This window comes from Aphidius gifuensis, linkage group LG4 (assembly GCF_014905175.1).
Source record: "Aphidius gifuensis isolate YNYX2018 linkage group LG4, ASM1490517v1, whole genome shotgun sequence".
In the NCBI taxonomy this organism is placed as follows: domain Eukaryota; kingdom Metazoa; phylum Arthropoda; class Insecta; order Hymenoptera; family Braconidae; genus Aphidius; species Aphidius gifuensis.
Window position 1 is genome coordinate 25,070,395 of NC_057791.1, and position 23,192 is coordinate 25,093,586.

At 28.6% G+C, this 23,192-nt stretch overlaps 4 protein-coding genes and 1 long non-coding RNA gene across 5 annotated transcripts in view; 4 read left to right on the forward strand and 1 right to left on the reverse strand.

Annotated features, from left to right (window-relative positions):
* Positions 1-5,312, forward strand: part of LOC122855938 (nuclear migration protein nudC) — a 40,844-nt gene extending 35,532 nt beyond the window's left edge. Inside the window, exons 5-7 of the mRNA XM_044157644.1 lie at positions 4,466-4,660; positions 4,725-4,927; positions 5,002-5,312. Coding sequence (XP_044013579.1) covers positions 4,466-4,660; positions 4,725-4,927; positions 5,002-5,053 — 450 coding nt within the window. The 3' untranslated portion in view covers positions 5,054-5,312. The remainder of the gene's footprint in view (positions 1-4,465; positions 4,661-4,724; positions 4,928-5,001) is intronic.
* Positions 5,313-9,591: 4,279 nt separating this feature from the next.
* On the forward strand, positions 9,592-14,709 carry LOC122855969 (splicing factor 1-like). The gene is made up of 6 exons (XM_044157678.1): positions 9,592-10,098; positions 10,335-10,484; positions 11,114-11,189; positions 12,158-12,310; positions 12,377-12,483; positions 12,560-14,709. The coding sequence occupies exons 1-6, from the start codon at positions 9,900-9,902 to the stop codon at positions 13,894-13,896; spliced, it is 2,022 nt and encodes a 673-aa protein (XP_044013613.1). The 5' UTR covers positions 9,592-9,899; the 3' UTR covers positions 13,897-14,709.
* Positions 14,253-17,356, forward strand: LOC122855970 (actin, clone 205-like). Its single transcript, XM_044157679.1, has 2 exons — positions 14,253-15,262; positions 15,617-17,356. The coding sequence occupies exon 2, from the start codon at positions 15,638-15,640 to the stop codon at positions 16,766-16,768; it is 1,131 nt and encodes a 376-aa protein (XP_044013614.1). The 5' UTR covers positions 14,253-15,262; positions 15,617-15,637; the 3' UTR covers positions 16,769-17,356.
* Positions 17,357-19,163: 1,807 nt separating this feature from the next.
* LOC122855974 (actin, clone 205-like) lies at positions 19,164-21,800 on the forward strand. Its single transcript, XM_044157703.1, has 2 exons — positions 19,164-19,442; positions 20,402-21,800. Exon 2 carries the CDS (start codon positions 20,438-20,440, stop codon positions 21,566-21,568), a length of 1,131 nt encoding a protein of 376 aa, XP_044013638.1. The 5' UTR covers positions 19,164-19,442; positions 20,402-20,437; the 3' UTR covers positions 21,569-21,800.
* Positions 19,539-23,092, reverse strand: LOC122855975. The gene is made up of 3 exons (XR_006374104.1): positions 22,561-23,092; positions 19,907-20,258; positions 19,539-19,608 (listed from the first exon to the last, which is right to left on the reverse strand). It is a non-coding gene; the product is annotated as an uncharacterized LOC122855975 (long non-coding RNA).
* Between the last annotated feature and the right edge of the window lie 100 nt (positions 23,093-23,192).

The window sequence follows — 23,192 nt, forward strand, 5'->3', positions numbered from 1 at the left end:
AAATATATCCTAAACAAAATTCAATTACATGACACTCGATCGCAAAATATATTTGGCGCCTACAACAAATTCTTCAATATAAAAAAAAAAACCATTAACATAACTTGGTCAAAACAATTTTTATTTTAAATCCAAAAATTGCGAAATGTTAAAATAAAAAAAATGGAAAAAAAACATGTGTCGTTTTAAAAGAAGAAAGGGTTAAAAAATTTATATAAAAGACAGTATTATTTAAAAATCAATATTACAAAGTGAGATGAAAAATTAAATAATAATAAAATTTAAAAAAAAAAAAAAAGAGTTGATCTCTCCGAGGACGTACAAGAATATTATAAAAAAAAAAAAAAAAGGGAGGGCGCGAAACGAATGTCGAAAATGGCTTCGTTCATTGGATTATTTCGATGAGGATTGTGTGTACACGAAACAACTTGAAATATAATATACACCAGAGGCAAGGACGTTCTTTGACCTGTGTCGTGGTCAAGCTGGCGCCAATATTTTGGTTAACCGGTCTCTTTCAGTATATAATATTTATTCGCTTACGCACAGTGGCAAATGGCAATTCATTGGAATCCGGTGTGTAACGTTATAATACCTATATAAACTCAATATATTTATTTTTATTTTATTTTATAATATATACTATAAGGGACGCAAATACACGCACAAGATTAACCGAAATAATAACAAATAAGCCTGGAGGAGATATGTACTCAACAACAACGAAGGTTGCAATTCATTTGGACTTTTTAAATCGATTATCCAACTTTGTGATAATAACAAAAAAAAAAAAATATTATTTATTTATTTAATTCAATTATTTAATTTCAAAAAAAATAAAAAATACATGTCGTTTTGTTGAAAAGTCAAACTAAATTTATCTAAATTTATTTTTTTTTTTGTTTAGAGTAAGTTGTTTTATTTTTTTTTTTATTATAAATAATTGTTGTATTTGCTTGAAATTTTTTTTACAAGTTCATTAAATTAACATTTATTTGTGTAAAAAATTTAAAAAATTTTAATCCATCCATTTGTTTTTAAATAATTATTTAAACAAAGCAAATTTTTTATTTTTCTAATACAATAATTATAAAACGTTATTTACAACTGGATGTATATAGTAGAAAAAAAATGAAGATGCTGAAGAAATATGTTGTAGTAAAATGAGAATTATTTTTGAAATATATATATTTTTTTTAATCAGCAAGTTGAATCGATGGTGTGTCATGACGTAGCTAAAATTCATGATGGCATCTCTATGGCATTATAATATTTTATAACAATAATTATTTATTTAATAATGGTATATGCAGTATATGTATTTATTAAATGGCATGAATCTCAAACGGTAGCATGTTAAACCTGTCTGCATTAATGTCTCTCAATGTCTCTTTCAATACCAATTTAATTTTATTATTAAACTCGGATCAATATCCTTCAATTGTAAATATTCATATCAACGATTGATACTTTTATTTTATTTATTTATCTGATCATCCTTGCACTCAAATTCTCATTTTTATTGGTGCAATGATTTTTTATTATACCACAACTGTTTGTTTGTATATTTAAACATGCTATTTAATTTATTTTTAAATTTAATATCATACTATCATCATCTAGATGAGTCAAAATTAAATATATGCAACACATAAATAATATCATCATGCAATACTTGAATTTTGTAATTTTATTATTTTCTATTTTTTTTATACAAATGTATATTCAAAAAATAAATTAATAAATTGACCTTCTGGACAGTCAAACTTTTAACAACTTGCAAAATACTCCAATTAATATTATTCACAAAAATGTCCTTCCATTCATTGAATATTATAATTACACACTGGAAAAAAAATAAAAAAATCAATTTCCCTTTGAAGTATTCAATTATAAGAAAAAAATATTTGAAAAATAAAAAAATTAAATACATGAAAGTCAGGGTTTTTGTAAATTGTTGTCAATGAATATTTATCATCATTATTATTATTATTTTAATATAAATATATATTTAAAAATGTGTGTGAAAAAATTGGAAATATTGTTAACGTTAATTAATACGCATGAATATATTTTTTGTACTTAAAAATAATTACATACAAATAATTGGTTTTTTTCCATTTGTTAATTAAATGTTTAAAGGATTAAATTTTGAAAAGCAAAATTAATTCCTGATGGATTTTTATTTATCATTTTTTGTTTATCGTGTGAAAGAAATATTTTTTAAAATAGAATCAAGGGGCTATTCATGAGTGCAGATTTACTCATTGGAATCATTATTTTTGTTGTGAAAAAAATTTAATGATTATGTTTAGTTTAAGGTTGATTCCCAGTCGCATCACCGAACCAATATTTATGCCACGAAGGGCCCGTATATCAATAACGCTATTTTTTATTCCCGTGTCCTAAAATTTTTTGTGGCGCCACTGATGAAAAAACTAAGTTCTTTAGTAGTATGTGTGTGCGCGGCAACACACTAGCAAACAAAGTTTACGTCGTACACTGAAACCATGCTTGTGTTCATGTCTGTGTGCTGCGTTTCTCGCAGAATATACATTTTAAAGTTATTTATTTCTAAAACGCAACAGACGAAATACTAAAAATTTATATCAAAAATTTGTCTTTTCTAGCACTACAAACTGATAGAAATTTAACGTTTTCTGTTGCGTTTTGAAAAAGTTATTAATAAAAATATGATGTACCGCCTATACTTTGCGTGTTAAAGTTGTCAACTTTGACAGTAAATATCTCAAAAAAACCACACAAAAAAAAATTGAAAAAAATTGACAATGTAGAAAATTATTTCATTTGAACATAAGATAAAAAAAAAAAAAATCTGTTGCGATTTCAGATTTCCAGAATCAACCTTAAATATTTACGTGAACAGCATGACCAATGACCCAGTCATTGTTCAAAATCAATTAATCAGTAGCCTTGTAAAACTAAATATCCATAGACCCTGTAACACTAAAATATATTTCAGTACTAACTACTACTATCGAAAAATAAATTTTAAACTTCCATACATAACAATAAATATTTAATCTAATTGTAATTGAATATAAAAAAAGGTATTTTTTCATTTTATAGTTTTACGAGTAAATAAATTTAAAAAAAAAAAAGTAAATGTCACAATTTTATTGGCATAATTATAATCAGTGATAATAATTCAGTCTATTGTGTCAACTCATCAGCTTGATGATTCATCAAAATAATAAAAAAAATTCCATTAAAATAATAATAATAATTTATTTTATTTGTTAACGATATTCGACTTTGTTAACATCAGGTTAAATCGGCTTGATAGCCATGATCCGTTTCCACGCACTGTTGATTTCATTCAGATCCAGCATCGTCAACATCGTCACGCTGAAATAAAAAGTATTTAAAAATTCAACAAGTCTTGTCTTGTACTACCTATCTACTTACATGTCTGACAGTTAATTTATTTATTTATAATAAACTTACCGAAAAATATATTTTATATCCCACGCTTTGTTGTGAAATATATTTGCCACGCTTTGGTCTACAATCTAAAAATTTTTGACACGAATTTAAACCTGACTATCATTATCATAATCGTCATTGCAAATTATTATTTTTTTTCTTTAACATGAGTGAGTTCGTGATGTTGCTTCTCAACCAACAAAATAAGATAAAAAATATAATTTACTCGGGTCACAAGACATCAAGCATCATCATCATCATCATCATCATCGTCATCCTTGTTGCTAAAAAAAATATTAAAAATGTTTCAACAGCTTGGCAAACAAAAAAACAATTTTAAATTGAATGCATTTCATGTACGTGTTGCTTTTTAAAACCCCCTGTTGAGTTGACCACTTTGTAAAATTATTCTAAAAAAAAGGAGAACGAATAAACTCGGAACCAAATAATTTACAAGATCCTTGAATAATCAACGTGTCTTTTACTCTACTTGTTATTTTTTTTATTTTCAACATGTTTTGGAATTTAAAACACTTGATTGTTTTTATTTTTTTTTATTTTATTTTTGACATGTGATAAATGTAAAAACAAATGTTTTAATAAAAAAAAAAAACAACTAAAAACAACAACAGTATTATTATTCACCCACGTGAAAACAATTTGACTTTTGAGCCTTGATTTTTTGGATAGACTAGACTTGATCACAACAACACATGCTGCAGTTGGTATAAATAATTAAAATAATAGATAAAACACAAAAAATAATAATGCAATTTGAAAACAATGAAAATAAATAAATAACTTGTATTTATCTTCAATGTCATCGACTGGTCTTTTGTGTATCATTCAGGGCTATCATGCTTCGTTAATTTCCCTTTAAAACATCATCATTAACATGGCAATGTCGAGGTCTGAGAACCAGAGCAAATATTTTCTTTCTTGTATTTAAAAAAAAAAATGAAAAGTATAGTAAGTCTTCAAGTGAATAATACTAATTTAAATTGTATTTATTTTTCAGTTGAGAGTACCATTGAATGTCAATTTTTCTGTTCGACCAAAAGACGTATCTGTTACTATTGGAAAGAAACATTTGAAATGTGGCATCAAAGGACAACCACCAATAATTGATGGTGAATTTCCAAGTGAAGTTAAACTTGAAGAATCAACATGGGTCATTGAAGACAATAAAACATTGCTTATTAATTTAGAAAAGGTAAATTTAATTTTTATTTTAATTTAATATAATGATAATAATTTAATTTTTTAATTTTTAACAGATTAATAAAATGCAATGGTGGGCTCACGTTGTAACCTCTGATCCAGAGATCAGTACTAAAAAAGTTAATCCTGAACCAAGCAAGTTATCTGACCTTGATGGTGAGACAAGAGGACTTGTTGAAAAAATGATGTATGATCAGAGACAAAAAGAACTTGGTCTACCAACATCTGATGAGCAAAAAAAACAAGATGTTATTAAAAAGTAATTAATATAATTATTTGTTTATTTATTTATTTAATGATATATTAATTATTATTTATTTTTTTTCATTTTAGATTCATGGAACAACATCCAGAAATGGATTTTTCAAAGTGCAAATTTAATTAAAATAATTGTTTGATTGTTCATTCATTCAAGAGAGAAGACTATCATTATTTTATTGTTGTTTATTTTAACTAAAAAATTATGGTCATTTAAACAATATATTCTCTCTTAATTATTTTTTATTAAATTAATTTACATTAATTTTGATTAAACTGCTGCCATGCACAATGTCTTGTGTTATTAATGTATTTTTTCTTTTTTTTTATTTTGCACTATTTATAAGATTAATAAAATTTTGAAAAATAAAAAAAATAAAATAAACGTCCATTTTTTTATTATTAATAATAGTAATTTTGGGTTTTTATTTTTTAAGACATCTATATGAAAACATTTTAGAGTAAATATTTTTCTTTGCTTGTTATTTTTAAAAGTACAAATTATTTTGAAAGTCTAGAAATTTTTTTTATGATCCTAAGTTAATTAGGTATAAATGGCTTAACCCTTTATTTTTAAGGTACAAATTTGTAGAAATTAAATTGCAAAATTTTTAAATTACTTTCAACTATCTAAAATTAGAGACAATGATAATCAAAATATTATTATTGTTTAGAAGATATTTTTAAAAAAATTAAAAATATAATTACAAGCAAAGAGATAAATTTAAAAAAGCTCAAAACATTTGTTTTGATCATGATATATCTTAGTTTTTTTAATTATAAAATGATAAATATTTTCATATAGACTTAGATTCAATATAGATTGATAGTACTTGTTTAAAAAAAAACAATTTTATTAGTATCAATTACATTTTCCCTTTCGCTTCCTTGCGCGCACACATACACACTGCTGTAGACATCGGCGAGTCAAGATAAAGCTAGATTTTTGTCATGAAATTTATTTAATATAAAAAAACGTTAAATTGTCAATATTTGTAAATGACAATTAACTTTATTAGTTAATAATTAATAATTTTAATGACAACACAGCACAGTAACAGAAAAAAAAAAATCAACTTGAATTATTAATTTGCCTTGTATAATATTTATTGTTGACATTGTTGACGATTGTTTAGACCAAGAAGACTATAGAGGTCTCTAGTCATGAAGACTAGAGACTAGGTCTCGAGCAGTCTCTAGTCTTCTTGTTTAGTCCAGTTTAGCCATTGTTAGCCATCCCATGTGTTCAGTACATATTATACAAATTTCTAATAAACATAACCATCAACAGGTATTAAATTTGACAACATAAATTATTTATATATATGTACTAATAGTAAAATTATTTTTTAGATAATATAAAATATACCTACCTATAAAATGGAGCATCGTCCTACAAGTTCACTACGTCGTCCTTCAGTAATTGCTCAACATTCAACACCAGCACCAATTGACGATGTTGTTAATAATGATGAGGCTGAACGTTTAAGAAATCGTATGTTGATCGCTGATGATAGTTCTGAATGTATAAATGTTAATTCAGAAACTTACATAATTATTAATAATCAATTTATTCCGGGTATGCGTAAGATTGTAGAACACATGGTAAAAAAGAATTATGAACGTTTAACACCAGCACCAATTAACGATGTTGATAATGATGATGAGACTAAACGTTCAAGAAGTGGTGAATCACTTGGGCTATCAGCAGGTGGTATTGCTAAACGCAGAAAGTTAAATACACAAAATGAAATAAATATTAAAAATACAACACAATTAGAATCAAGTTCACTACGTTCTCGTTCAGCAATTGCTCAAGGTTCAACACCAGCACCAATTAATAATGTTGTTAATGATGATGAGATTAAACGTTTGAAAAGTCCAACATCGCTTAAAGTATTAAAAATGACAAGTCCGACTGAGACTGAGCAACAAATCACAGATTATCTTGCTGAAATGGACGAGTCTCTTGAGAGGATGAAGAGTATGATTAATGCTGTGAAACGCATAATGGTATCAAATTTTCAAACACGCAGTACAACACAGATGATAATGGAGCGTGTTAATGATGATTGCCTGGCTGAAATATTCATGTATGTGCCAGCATGTGAGAGACTAAAAATTGCACTAGGTATGATAATTGGATGCATATTTATTAATTTATTATTCGATAAAAAAAATAACTATTAATTTATTTCCTTAATTTTTCAGTATGCAAAAAATGGAAAAGAGCTCTTGAATATTCTTGGTTTAATGTCACAAAACTTGAATTAACTTATTGGCGATATCATGAATTTCCATATTGTTTAGAAAAATATGAAACGGTTGATGGAAAATTAAAGTTTTTAAAGTCACTGCTTGATAAATGTGGTCGTTATTTAAAAACATTGGACTTGACAGCTTATGGTCTCTGTAACATAGTGCCAATTATCAATGATTATTGTCCAAACCTCGAGAAACTTCAATTGAGATTCTACGATATTGACGATACAATGTTATCCAATGCATTTACACGTCTATCAAAACTAAAATCCTTGACAATTATATTTGAAAATATGAAAAATACGATAATACCTGTGACTTTAATAAATTCATTGAAAAACGTTGCTGGTACATTGACTGAACTGAATTTGTTAAATTTTGTCAACCACTTGGATGAAAGCTGTGATTTTCCAGAAGAATTTGATTGTGTAAGTTGTAGCTTTTTATCTATTATGTATATAAAAAATCAAAAGTATTTGTTTTTTTTATTTATAATTGTTTTTTCAGGTGATTCGTGAACTGAAAGTCATGAAAAAATTTGAAGTTGCTGGTATACGAGATTCAAAAAATTTATTTGAGTATTTCAATAATAATGAAATGTCATTTTATTTAAACCATAATGAATATCTTGAAAAACCTCCTTATCTGGGAGATTCGTTTGAAAAAATATGGAAATTAGATTTAACAAGTTACTTTATTAAAGATGATACTTTGTATACTATTGCCAATACCATCGAAACATTACAAGTGTTAACTATAAATTGTGCTCAGATAACCGATGACGGTATAGTAGCACTTTCAAAGATGGATGATTTACAATTTATTTTTTTAAATGGTCACAGTAACATCACTGATTCTTCAATCAAATTGCTCAAAAATATAGTAAAATTATCTTTGCCACGAAGCAATAAAATTACTGATGTTTCAGTCACGGAACTTGTTGAAAATTCACCAAAAATTGAGTGCCTTCTTCTTCACAACACAACAAGTGTGACTGGTAATTTTATCAAAGAAGCAGCAGAAATATCAAATCGACGAAAACAAATTTTGAAGATTACCATCCATTCATTAATACCTGATGTAAAACAATATGAATCACCGTATTTTAAAATATATATTATTGAAAATAAAGAAAAATAAAAAAAATATAGTATATTTTGATACAAATGCATTACTTTATTAAAGATGATACTTTGTATACAGCTATTGCCAATACCATCAAACATGTTTTCCAATGGTACATTAATTCTTAATTTTATTTTTAATTTTGTCATTACAATTTGAAAAAAAATAATCATCAGTTTATCAAGAAAATTATAAATTAAAAACTAATATGATTTTTCAAGCAACAATATGAAAAAGACTATAATAATAACGTGATCAAACCAGTTGGTATATTTTTGATATTTAAATATCAGCTGAACCAGCTACCACAGCTCCAGGTCCAAATAATGTTATGTTTTAAAATACATTGGTGCCATTGATCTAACATCTTCTGCTAATAATACACAAAATGTTTGCATATGTGGAAAACGTTTTAATCCCATTGATATTTAAAAAAATATTGGGTGTATGAGCACGGAGTGTATGCGAGGAAGCGCTAGAGTCGTGCGGTCATTTGAAGAAAATTTAATAACTAAAATTTACTATTTATTTAATTTTATTTGTTTCTCTTCCGCTCTCTTTAATCATCAATAATTGGTAATTTGTTTTTGAATCTTAGAAAAAATTATCAAATTGACAAAATAAACACAAGGACTGAAAATAACGAATGCGTTGGTAAATTTTAGTTACTATCTAAAATTAGAGGTAATAATAATTAAAATATTATCATTATTAAAAAGAAATTTTTTAAAAAATTTTAAATATAATTACAAGAGAAGAGATATATTTGAGAAAGCTAAAAATACATTTTTTTATTTGTAAAACGATAGATATTATGATAAAAACTTGAATTAAATTTAGATTAATAATACTTGTTCAATAGTAAATAATTTTATCAATATTAATTACATCTTCCTCTTTGTAATTTAATTTTTTACATGTGGCTACTGGCTACTGTTCAGCTGGTCATAAAACACCCCCAAATGTATTTCGAATTTCGAAATCACGCACACTCACATACACACTCCTGTAGACATCAGCGACCAGCGAGTCAAGAAAGCTAGGTCAAATAATAATAAATAATAAATAATTTAAAAAAATAAACATTACATAAAAATAAATAATTTAAAAAAAGTAATAATGATATGTTAAATTTGTTTATTTTGTTATTATCTAATTTTATTGTTTTATTATGACAAGTTGACAAGTTGACAACACAAATTTTGCCGGTTTTCAAGTACATATATAAACATTAAAAATGGCGATGCCCGTTGTTTTAACATAAAAGTTAAAATACCGTCACAAGTTTGCTTGGCTCTCTCTCTCTAACATCGCCATTTTTTTTAATAATAATATATAAAGAATAAAGATTATATTTTTTATTGCAATGAGACCAATTATTATGATTGCATGAGCTTGCATAGGCTTGTGTGTGTTTTAAGTCATAAAAATCATTTATTACAAGGGTATGATTTTATAAATTCAATGCAATAAGTTAAAATTTATCAACCGGAAGTTTTTACATTGACAAAATAAAACGACAATATTCACTCCAAATTGATACATAAAATAAATTTATTTGAGAGATACTCCATTTAACAAACAGAATGAATCAATCAAGAAATTTTACGTCATTATTAAATCCAACTTATTTGCAAAATGCACAAAGTGCAAATAGTGCAAGTGCAGCGGCTGCTGCTGCTGCTGCTGCTGCAGCTGCTGTATCAGCAGCAATTGCAAATGGTACAGCACTCAATTCCAGTCAATCTTCATCATCATCATCAGGAAAAAAACGTGATCATGAAGGTATAAATAACCACCTTTTAATTCAACAATCAATTGATAACATACACGTCATTCTTTAGCAGCCTTTTTTATCATATGCATTTTTTATTTCTTTAAACAATTTTATCTACACAACATAGTCATCATGATGTATTTGTTTGATGTTTATTGATTATTGTTGTTGTTATTATTATTATAAATTGTGAGTAATTGTGTGTTTGATAATATTTATTGATTGATTGATATATTTGATACAGGTGATAAATATGAAAAAGAATCCAGAGAAGAAAGAAGAAAAAAACGTAAATCAAGATGGGGTGGTGATGAGCATGATAAGACATTTATTCCTGGAATGCCAACTGTTCTACCAACAAATTTAACAGCTGATCAAGAAAAAGCATATCTTTGTAAGTTGATTTTAATTATTTAAATAACCAATTATCAGTCAACTTAATTATCATTCTAATGTTGAATTTATTATATTTTGTTTAATTAATTTTTATTGTCATTTTTTTTTTCTATAATCTAGAATTAAGTACATATACCGAAAATAATTAATTATAATTTATAGGTATATGTCATGTAATGATAAATAATTGTTTATTTAAAAACAAAAAAAAAAAATAATTTAAATTTTTAAAGGTTAATGTTAACATGATTATTTTGCTATTATATTTCCATGTATACTTAATTATTTTGATTCAGTATACAGGAGTGTATCACCTGTGGACGTGTCTGGTACTTTGGAATTTAATAACTATTATTATTATTATTAATATTAATGATTTAATAATTAATTTTTAAATGTATTATTAATCCAAAAATTTTATTCCAAATATACCTCACGTTTATCAGACAATGAGAGGTGATTTAGGTTTTTGACAAAAATATTATTGATAATATTATTATTATTATAAAAAAGAAAAAAAAAAAAATGATTATAAAATGTTTTTTTTTTTGTAAATGTTTTTTTGTGATGATTGACATTGTCTAACTGTTGGGGTTTTTCACCCCCTCTAACCCGATTGGTTTACAGTTCAGCTGCAGATTGAGGAAATCAGCAGGAAATTGAGGACTGGAGATCTTGGAATATCGATCAATCCAGAAGAAAGGTTTGAATATGAAACTTACGTACCAAAAAAAAAAAAAAAAAAAACAAATCAATATAGCCACACTCTTATCGAGTCGACAATATATTTTAACAAAAAAAATTAATAGCATCAATAATAATAATAATTGATTATTGAGCTCATGAACATCTTGATCAACAAATGCTTTAATCAATTTTTTTTTCTTTTTCATTTTCGTTAATATCAGCACTTCATTGAGATTAAAACGAAAAAAAAAAAAAAAACGAAAATAATCATCAAAACTTGCTAATTAATTAACACAAGGCACATTTATTTTTATTTTTTTTTAACGCGTTTATTACAGAGAAAATTAATTAATTTAAATTTAAAAAAAAAAAAAACATGAAAAATTGATATATTGAATTTCAGGTACATCTCAGAATATCGTCAATAATTATTCTGATTAATTTTTTTTTAATTTTGTTTTTGATAATGAAAAGTAATAATCAATTTACTCTCCACTAGGTAATTGTTGATAAATTAAATTTGACAAATAATACATCAGTCAAATAAACCTGTCTTAAATATAAATTAAAATTAAAAAAAAAAAAAACGAAAATAATAGTTTAAATTGACGAAAAAATAAATTAATAACAATAGCAACTGTGTTTTTTTCAATAATCACAGGAATTTTAATCTTAGCAGCTGAACAACAAAGTTATATTTGCAGTTTCCAGTGGTTATCAACAATATCATTTGAAAAAGAAAATTCAATTACACTTTTATTTCACAGCAACTCGTGAACGTTTATTTATTATTTTAATTTAAAAAAAAAAAACAATATTTCATAAACGTTGATAGGCAAATTAATTGATATAATAATTATAATCGTGTTTAGAATAATTGTCAATTAATAAATTTAGAAAATCAGGTTTATTTTGTTAAAATATTTTAACGTCTTTGTGATGGCATTGTATTGGTTTGACGAGGCGATTTAAATTTTTTTTCAGATCACCATCACCAGAGCCAATTTATAGCAGTGATGGAAAACGACTAAACACCAGAGAATATCGTACAAGACGTAAATTGGAAGAAGAAAGACACAGTCTTATACAACAAATTATGAAAATAAATCCTGAATTTAAACCACCACCAGATTACAAGTAAGTTGAACACAAAAAAATACTTGTATTAATAGTAATTAATTATTTTTTCATTTATTTTAATAGACCACCAATAATTCGTGTTAATGACAAAGTCATGATACCACAAGAAGAACATCCAGATATTAATTTTGTTGGATTACTCATTGGACCACGTGGTAACACATTAAAATGTAAGTAATATTTCTTTTGTAAATTAAAAAATAGACGATTTAATTACTTGGCTAATAATAAACGAATAAATTTTAGCTATGGAAAAAGAGACTGGTGCAAAAATAATAATACGTGGTAAAGGATCAGTTAAAGAGGGCAAAGTTGGTCGTAAAGATGGTCAACCATTACCTGGTGAAGATGAGCCATTGCATGCATATATAACAGCTAATAATTTGGAAGCTGTTAAAAAAGCTGTTGAAAGAATTCATGAAATAATAAGACAAGGTGTTGAAGTACCAGAAGGACAAAATGATTTACGTCGTAATCAATTACGTGAGCTAGCATTGTTAAATGGTACATTACGTGAAAATGATGGTCCACGTTGTACAAATTGTGGTGCATCTGATCATAAATCATGGCTGTGTCCAGATAAGCCAAATGTTACTAATAATATTGTTTGCTCAAGCTGTGGTGGTGCTGGTCATATTGCACGTGATTGTCGTTCAAAACGTCCTGGTCAAGGTGGTCCAGCAGCAGCGGCTGCAATAGCAGCTGGTAATGGTGGTGGTAATGGTAATGGTGGTGGTAGTGGTATGGGTCCAGCTGGTGATAAAGCTAAAATTGATGAAGAATACATGTCATTAATGGCTGAATTGGGTGAAGGACCACCACCAGATAGATCAAAAACAAATCAATCTCGTTCAAATCAAAGTACAAATTATCCTGGTTTATTTGATAGACAACAAGCACCAAGAGCATTAATGGCAGCACCAGCTCATCCACCACAAATGATGCAAACAGGACAAATGATGGCACCACCAGGTATGGCACCACCATGGTCACAACAAGATCCAAACAGTATGAATAACATGAATAACATGAATAACATGAACAATATGAACAATATGAATAACATGAACAGCATGAATGGTATGAACGGTATGAATGGCATGAATAATATGAATATGCAATGGCAACAACAACCAGTTAGTATGCCACCACCACCAGGTGTTATGCAACCACCACCACCACCACCTGGATCAACGCCAAATCAACAATCTGGTAATATACCACCATTGATGCCATGGATGACTGGTAATCAACAACCACCACCACCACCTCCACCACCACCTGGACAAATGCAACAAAATCAAATGGTACCACCTGGTATGGGTATACCACCATGGCAACAGGCACAACAAAATGCAATGAGGCCACCACCACCTGGTACTGCACCACCACCAGGTTATCCAGGATGGCCACAACAACAGCATATGACTGCTTGGCCACCAGCTGCACCAGTTCCACCACCACCACAATCACAGCAACAACAACAGCAACAACAATCAATGCCAGCACCACCTGGTATTGATTTAAATTCATTGCCAAATTTACTTGCACCTCCACCACCACCACCTCCACCAACTAGTTAGTTTTATTTTTCAAAAAAATTTCTATCAAATGAAATACTATAGAAATCATTTATTTTATTTTATTTTATTTTATTTCTCACTACAATTTATTTAATCGTCAAATGAAAATAGACTTTAATAACTAGAATTAACAAAAAATAAATAAATAAATACACAACAATATTTAGTTTATTGTGAAATACATAAAATAAAAATTAGCAAAAAAATAATTATTTTATTGGTATATAAAAAAATTGAAAATTCAATTAATTATTCATGTCAAGCTAATTTAAATAGTCGATTTTTGCACGATGACCAATTTTTCATTATATATTGAAAATAGGATTTTAAGCTTGTTATTAATTATTCATTCAATAATTTTTTTTTTTTTTTTTTTTCAATTGTAAATTTGGCGCACATTATTTTATTTATTTATTTTTGTCTGTACACACTGTGACTATTATTGACATTATTACATGTCATAATATTTTTTTCGAAAAAAATTAATTCTGTAGAAAAAAAGCGATAATTATTATTAACAAAAATATTCATGATTATTTAGATGAAAAAAATTGATTAGTGAATATTGTTTTTATTATAAAAAAAAAATATGAATAATTGAATAATGTTTTTTCTCAATAAATAAATAGCAATTTGACACATTTTAAATAAAAATAGTAAAAAAAATAAAATAATGAAATATATATATAGGTATATTATTATAATTAAAATAAATAGGATGAATTAATAATGATGATGATGATGATTTGGCAAATGATAAATGTAATGTGTAAATTGTACACAGTATAATAAAAAAAAAATTATGTTTAAAAACAACATTCTTACTTGGTTGATGATTCGTTGATAAACAAACTAAAATATTCACGAATCCAAAAATAGTGTGACAAGTTCGGAGCACTACGTACTCCTCTCTCTCCCACTACTCTTCATATCATCTCAATAATTCTTACCAAATATGTAGAGCCAAAAGCTCCAAAAGCTTTTTTTTTTTTTTTTCATTTATTATTATTAATTATTATTGATGTTTAGGAGTAAAAAAAATTTCTATAATTAATTTCAAATGAAAAATACTGGTTGATACTTGTTGATGAAAAAAAAAAATAAAATGAATTCAACAACAATGTGTTTGTAAAAGCTAAAGAATGTTGTAGCAGTATAGATATGTGCATTAATATTTTTGAGCTTTTCCGTTGAGCGTGGGTGGAAAAAAAAATGTGGGTGGACCCATTGGTCACCCCTGGAGACTCTGGCGTGCCCATCTTCGGTAGCAGGCGTGTGAGAGCGCGGACGTTATATCTGCTCGTTGATTCCTCCAGAGCTCAGCTGCATCTCAGACGTGCGTCAATTCACAACTCGCCCTTTCACGGTTAGTACCCAGCTACTGTGTATAAATTGTATATTTATTTATTTTTTTATTTTTTATCTTACTACTGATTAAATCCAAATCAACGATATTTTACAAGTTTTTTTATTTTATTTTTTTCATTTTTTACTGAGCTTTTATTTATACATAATAGAATTGTAGTTTTGAATTCAAACAAGAGTCTAATTGTCAAGTGATTATTGAATTTGTGTGACAACAACCTGTGGAATTATTATACAAAAAATAATACAGTGATTTACTTTTCAAGTTCATTTGGATTAATCGAATAGTTGAAATATTAAAAAGAAAAAAGATTACAAAAATTTATATAAATATTTTTTTAAATTTATTTTGCAGAAATAATAAATAAGCATCAAAATGTGTGACGACGAAGTAGCTGCTTTAGTTGTAGACAATGGATCCGGTATGTGCAAAGCCGGTTTCGCTGGAGATGACGCACCACGTGCTGTCTTCCCAAGCATTGTTGGACGTCCCCGTCATCAGGGAGTCATGGTTGGTATGGGACAAAAAGACTCATACGTCGGTGACGAAGCCCAAAGCAAAAGAGGTATCCTCACATTGAAATACCCAATTGAACATGGTATCATCACCAACTGGGATGATATGGAAAAAATCTGGCATCACACTTTCTACAATGAACTCAGAGTTGCACCAGAAGAGCACCCAGTACTTCTCACTGAAGCACCACTCAATCCAAAAGCCAACAGAGAAAAGATGACCCAAATTATGTTTGAAACATTCAACAGCCCAGCCATGTATGTTGCCATCCAAGCTGTTCTTTCATTGTACGCTTCAGGTCGTACCACTGGTATTGTTTTGGACTCTGGTGATGGTGTCTCACACACTGTACCAATCTACGAAGGTTATGCTCTTCCCCATGCCATCCTCCGTTTGGATTTGGCTGGTCGTGATTTGACCGATTACCTCATGAAGATTCTCACCGAAAGAGGTTACTCATTCACCACAACAGCTGAAAGAGAAATTGTACGTGATATCAAAGAGAAACTTTGCTATGTTGCCCTGGACTTTGAACAAGAAATGGCCACAGCTGCAGCAAGTACCTCACTCGAAAAGAGCTACGAGCTTCCCGACGGTCAAGTCATCACCATTGGTAACGAAAGATTCCGTTGTCCAGAAGCCCTCTTCCAACCATCATTCTTGGGTATGGAATCATGTGGAATCCACGAGACCGTCTACAACTCAATCATGAAATGTGATGTCGATATCCGTAAGGACTTGTATGCCAACAATGTCTTGTCTGGTGGTACCACAATGTACCCAGGTATTGCTGATCGTATGCAAAAAGAAATTACAGCTCTTGCTCCATCAACAATCAAGATCAAGATCATCGCACCACCTGAAAGAAAATACTCCGTCTGGATTGGTGGTTCCATCCTTGCTTCATTGTCCACCTTCCAACAGATGTGGATCTCAAAACAAGAGTATGACGAATCCGGTCCAGGAATCGTCCACCGCAAGTGCTTCTAAGTTATCTAATTTATTAGAAAAATTAGAAGGTCCAAGAAAGATAATAATATCAATTGTCTTTCTTAGCTACCTTCAAGGAATCATTTTCATATATTCATCATTAAAATATCATTCATATATAAATCATCTCTATCATTCAGCGCGCTACAAGCGTGCCTCAACGACCTTGTGTTCAAGATGCAATTTTGAGGACGGCGACAACAACAAACAACAAACACATCTGCTCTACATTGCAGCGTGTTACTTAATTAATGATTTTTGACTCAACAAAATATCTTTGGATTTTCTTGAAACTAATAAATTAAATAATTATAAAATATATATTACATAATAACACTCAAATGACACCCAGGAGACTGAACCTGATATTTATATATATATATATTTCGTAAAAATAAAAAACATAAACGAAACGGCCTGCCTGAGTCTTTGGATGAATAAAAAACCCTCGACATTCCTCTGGTTAATGTTCGAGTCAATATCATTATTTGGTAAAACACGACGCTTTTAATTTCTGTAAAGTACGAGTTGATCTCTCACGTCTGTTGTTTATCACAAAAAATTATAATCGAAAAAAAAAAAGAAAAATAATAATTATTCAAGTCGATTTATTTTTTCTATATTAACAATAAATAAATTAATTAATTAATCAACTCGATTTGAAAAGAAAAAGTATATATTTATCTTTTTTTTAAATAATTATTCAATGATTATTTTAATTATAATTATAAATCATTTTACCAAAGTGCAGCCACTGACATGTCTATCATATATATTTATTTATTTTGTAAATATTATATACTATTGTAATACAAAATAATTTTAATTTGTCAATGTCAAAATACATAAAATATAATTTCAGCTCAAAATTTAATTATTTCTATTGTTCTATTAATTATTTATAATCCACATCATTTCCCTCCTCTATTTATTGCAGTGTTACAATTATTATTTTTATTTATCAACAAATACGAAAGCTGGAATCAAGAATAGCATCAGAGTATTACAACATTCATTCGTATTATTATTAAATATATTTTTTTTGGCAACATTTCGATTATGTTATTATTATTTTTTCGATTTTATTTATTTCTAAACCCCGGAATAAGAAATTCTTTTAATCTTGAAAAAAATATATATTATTTCTATATTTATTATTCAAACTAGGTCACGTATTACTGGAGGCATATTTTTTTAAAAATAAAAATAAAATTCAACGTTCCATTTTCGAAATGTTCAAATAAAATTATTATTTTTATTTTTTTGATGAAGAATATTATTATTTTTTAAAATAAATAATCAAATACTTTGTGTTGTATATACATTGCAAATTGATTTGATAAATAATTTGCCAATGTTTATTTATTAATAAATGTATTGGCTATGTAGCTGCATGTAGAACAAGAGTAACTAAAAATGAATAAATAAAAACCAACGTCATGATTAGATTACGAATATGACTGAGTATGGTGATGAGTGGCTGTCAAACTAAAAGCAACATGCTCATCCCTAAAATAACTATTGTGTGTGTTTTCATGATGATGACGTTGTGCCACTACCTGGTTTGACCTTGGTTTTGACTTTATAAATTTACTATTTGTAACATTTTTTATTTCGTCATATTTTTCCGGCTTGTTATAATTATAATTTTTGTTTTTTTATTACTTTTTTTGTAAATTGTTTCAAGAAAATTTCATAAATAAAAACTATTGAATTAATTGTCAATTTGTGATTATTTATATTTTTTTTTAAATTATTAAATTACATAGCTTTCTATGTGTTTTATATTTATTATTAAAATTCGTTTGTCTAGATGAGGTAATGTCAAGAGGCTAAATAATTAATTGCAATATTATTTCAGCAATTTAAGCGATGATCGATGAGATTTATAAAATTTAATATAATTCTAATTTTAATATAAATATATTCACTATTATTTATTATTGATTTTTTAATTAACAATTAAATTTAATAGATGTAAAAAATAATTTTTTCATTTTAATTCCAGTAATATTTACTTGTTTATTATTAATTAGTTTTTTTTTCAATTAAGAAATATAATATATACACTTGATTGAATAGGCAATTTGATTTTTTAAATTTAATTTCTTTTTTCAAATTTTAAAAACAAAAATACCCACGTATTTATTATTAATTTATAAATTAATATTTTTTTTAAATTTAATTTTCGACCTAAGAAAAAAATACATTATGCATTGTTAAAGTAAATATAGCATTTAATTTTGAATATTTTCAGCAAAAAATAAATGATTTTACCAAATCAATGCACGTTGTTTTTTTGTTCGTTTAAAATAAATATTGAAGGTGTAGAATATCGTTGTTTACATATGAAAATAATTGTTATTTTCGTTATTTTTAATTTTGATAGTATGGTGGTGTGGTTTATTGGAGCACTGCTGCTGTTGCTGCTGCTGGGAATGAATATAATAAATAAATAAAAATAAAAATAAGGTGATGGATCCAGTGATGGAGCTTAGGGCTGCCTAATCTTGTCGAGCATCCCGATGCCGTTTCGAGATGCATGCCTTTTTCGTGCCTGTCCGGTAAACACTTGTGCTACTGGGAATATGCGGGGGCGCTTGAACGAGAGCATATATTGGACGTCAGGATGCTCTTCTAGCACAGACGCCACAACACTCTGTCCCGTGCAACGGTACGTAACAGCATACTGGATAATTTTCCAAAAAAAATATTCATTTTTTTTTTTCATCTCAAAATTTATTCAATCTTTTTCTTTTTTTTTTTTTTCTTCACCAAGTGATATTCAACATCTCATTGTGAATTTAATCTCGTGCACAACCGAACCTGGTGTTTCAATTCTGAAAAGTGAATTTTTTTTTTTTTTTAATTTAAATGGTATACGAATAACGTTGGGATTTAAATTTTTTTTAAAAGTCTATAAACATTTGGGAGAATTTAAAATTTAAAAAAAAAAAAAAAGGATAATATTTTGATAAAATTTAAAAATAACTTTCGTAGAAGCTTTCATTCAGTTTTAATTTAATTTTGTTTTGTTTTATTGGGATATATTTTTAAAGCTGAAAAATATCGGGAGAAATTAGATAGAGTAAACGGATGGAATAGCTCAAAAGTTATTTTGAAAAAGTATTTGCTTACGTTTTTTAAATATTTATTATAAATGTATTGAGAAGAGGGGAAAACATCATATAGACATCTGTAGGTCTTTGGCCGGATTTGGGGGTCTTCTCATGTACTTGTCACTCGGTGTTGGGGCATAATTTTGGCACGCGTAACCCGTTATGCCTGATGATATTGTCGTTAGTTTCGGCCACCACCCAATAATACATCGAGGAGTTCATAATCTGAAGCTTGAACTTATAGGGAGCGTCCGCGCTTTCGTCTAAACATAGAATCACGCCAACCAAAAATAGAACTCAACAGCGTATAGTTGTTACTTCTCGTCGGTGGCCTCTCAGTTTATAGGCAATTAGGTCAATCTTTCACGGATCTGAAACAATTTACAATTTTTTAAATTAATTTAAACTTGTCATCGTATTAATTTTATCATTATTTTACGGCTAATTTAATTTTTGTCTTATTTATATGATGATTTAAAAAATGAAATTAATATTTTTTTATTTTATATTGCAGATTATTTCTATTTAAAAGAAAAAAAACAGCATCAAAATGTGTGACGACGAAGTAGCTGCTTTAGTTGTAGACAATGGATCCGGTATGTGCAAAGCCGGTTTCGCTGGAGATGACGCACCACGTGCCGTCTTCCCAAGCATTGTTGGACGTCCCCGTCATCAGGGAGTCATGGTTGGTATGGGACAAAAAGACTCATACGTCGGTGACGAAGCCCAAAGCAAAAGAGGTATCCTCACATTGAAATACCCAATTGAACATGGTATCATCACCAACTGGGATGATATGGAAAAAATCTGGCATCACACTTTCTACAATGAACTCAGAGTTGCACCAGAAGAGCACCCAGTACTTCTTACTGAAGCACCACTCAATCCAAAAGCCAACAGAGAAAAGATGACCCAAATTATGTTTGAAACATTCAACAGCCCAGCCATGTATGTTGCCATCCAAGCTGTTCTCTCATTGTACGCTTCAGGTCGTACCACTGGTATTGTTTTGGACTCTGGTGATGGTGTCTCACACACTGTTCCAATCTACGAAGGTTATGCTCTTCCCCATGCCATCCTCCGTTTGGATTTGGCTGGTCGTGATTTAACCGATTACCTCATGAAGATTCTTACCGAAAGAGGTTACTCATTCACCACAACAGCTGAAAGAGAAATTGTCCGTGATATCAAGGAAAAACTCTGTTATGTTGCCCTGGACTTTGAACAAGAAATGGCCACAGCTGCAGCAAGTACCTCACTCGAAAAGAGCTACGAGCTTCCCGACGGTCAAGTAATCACCATTGGTAACGAAAGATTCCGTTGTCCAGAAGCCCTCTTCCAACCATCATTCTTGGGTATGGAATCATGTGGAATCCACGAGACCGTCTACAATTCAATCATGAAATGTGATGTCGATATCCGTAAGGACTTGTATGCCAACAATGTCTTGTCTGGTGGTACCACAATGTACCCAGGTATTGCTGATCGTATGCAAAAAGAAATTACAGCTCTTGCTCCATCAACAATCAAGATCAAGATCATCGCACCACCTGAAAGAAAATACTCCGTCTGGATTGGTGGTTCCATCCTCGCTTCATTGTCCACCTTCCAACAGATGTGGATCTCAAAACAAGAGTACGATGAATCCGGTCCAGGAATCGTCCACCGCAAGTGCTTCTAAGAAGTTTATTTCAAAACTATTTATATTTATTGAATTATTATTATTCAAATCAAAAATCGCATACTACTATACATATTATTGCTTTGTCATGCTATGTGCCACTAATTACTTTCTGTATTTAGCTGACATTGATCGTTTGACAATTGCTATATTAATTATTTGAGCGAAAATTTCATCTTTTGTATATATAAGTTACCATCTTATGGAATAAATACTACCTTATATTCTTACAGCTGATTAATTTACATGCATTTTCTTTAGAACCTTTTTTTCTCAATTATTATTATTATTATTATTTTATTGTTATTTTCAATCAAAATACACTTGATGAATTTTAAAAAAGCATTAACCGGGGAAATATACCAATATAGAAAATTGGAACAAACTAAAATTATTACGTGACAAAACAAAGTCATATATATTTACTGAGTATACATATAGATGACAAGTTATTTTTTAGTTTATTCGTAAATTTATTTAATTTCTCGTTATATAATCAAAGAGTATGCGATTTTGCAATTATTTATAAAAGCTAATAATGATAATTACATAAATTTTTATTTTAACGAAGCATGAATATACATATAAATTAACTTTTATTAAATTAAATATTTTATTTTTTAATTGCACTTAATCAGCAAACTCTTTAGATTTTAGCTTCAGCTGAAAATTAAATTATTTTTGTCCAACGAAAAAGGAAAAAAAAAAAAGAAACTTTTTTAAATAATTCATACAGGATGTTTACGATAAAAAGGATATACATATATTTATTCCCAAGCCAAGTTTAGCTGGTGTAATGGAAATTAAAGGGAAAAATTTTAATTCTTTATAAAATTTAAATTGACACCAAAGTATTGGTGGTATATAACAAAAACTTTTAGAGTAAAGACAATATAAATTTGATAAAATGTACATGAAAAAACACTTGGGACAAAAAAAATGTTTAAAAATCAGAGAGGGTCATGCTCAATGCCATCAATTCCATCATTTACCATGTGATATTATGTCGGATCTTCGCCGGGGTCCTCGCTGGATCCAGATGTGCATATGGGATCCACACGTGTGTTGTTGCAGCACCAACAGCAACAGCAACAGCAGAATTTATCTTCGTTGTGTGGAGCTTGTACTCGTAATGATCAGGGACCGACAACATCATCATCATCATCATTATGAAAATCATCACACAATCACCCCGGGCATTCCTTACTTTTTATGTTTATTTATTTTAAAAAATTTGAAAACAATTAAATTAATAATCAACTAACATTACATGATAACAAATATTATTTTATAAATTAATTGTATAATGATTTTTAAATGATGAAAAGTTATTATTTAATTTACTGCACGAAATTAATGAATAAATGCGAAGAAAAAGCTGAAGCGATATGCAATGCCGAATTGTAAGTACGTAAATGAAAAGTCTTGAATTGGTCACTAAAGTGGTGATGTTGCTGATACAAAGACAAGACACAAAAGAGCCAAGGGGCAAAAAGGTAAAAGTTGAATTTTCTCCCCCAGAGCTTTTTGGCCAGCGTAGTTTAATTTAAAGATATGGTGGGGTATCAGACACCTTATTTGGATTCGGGGGGCGTTAACAAGACGTAGCGTCGACGATGTGCGA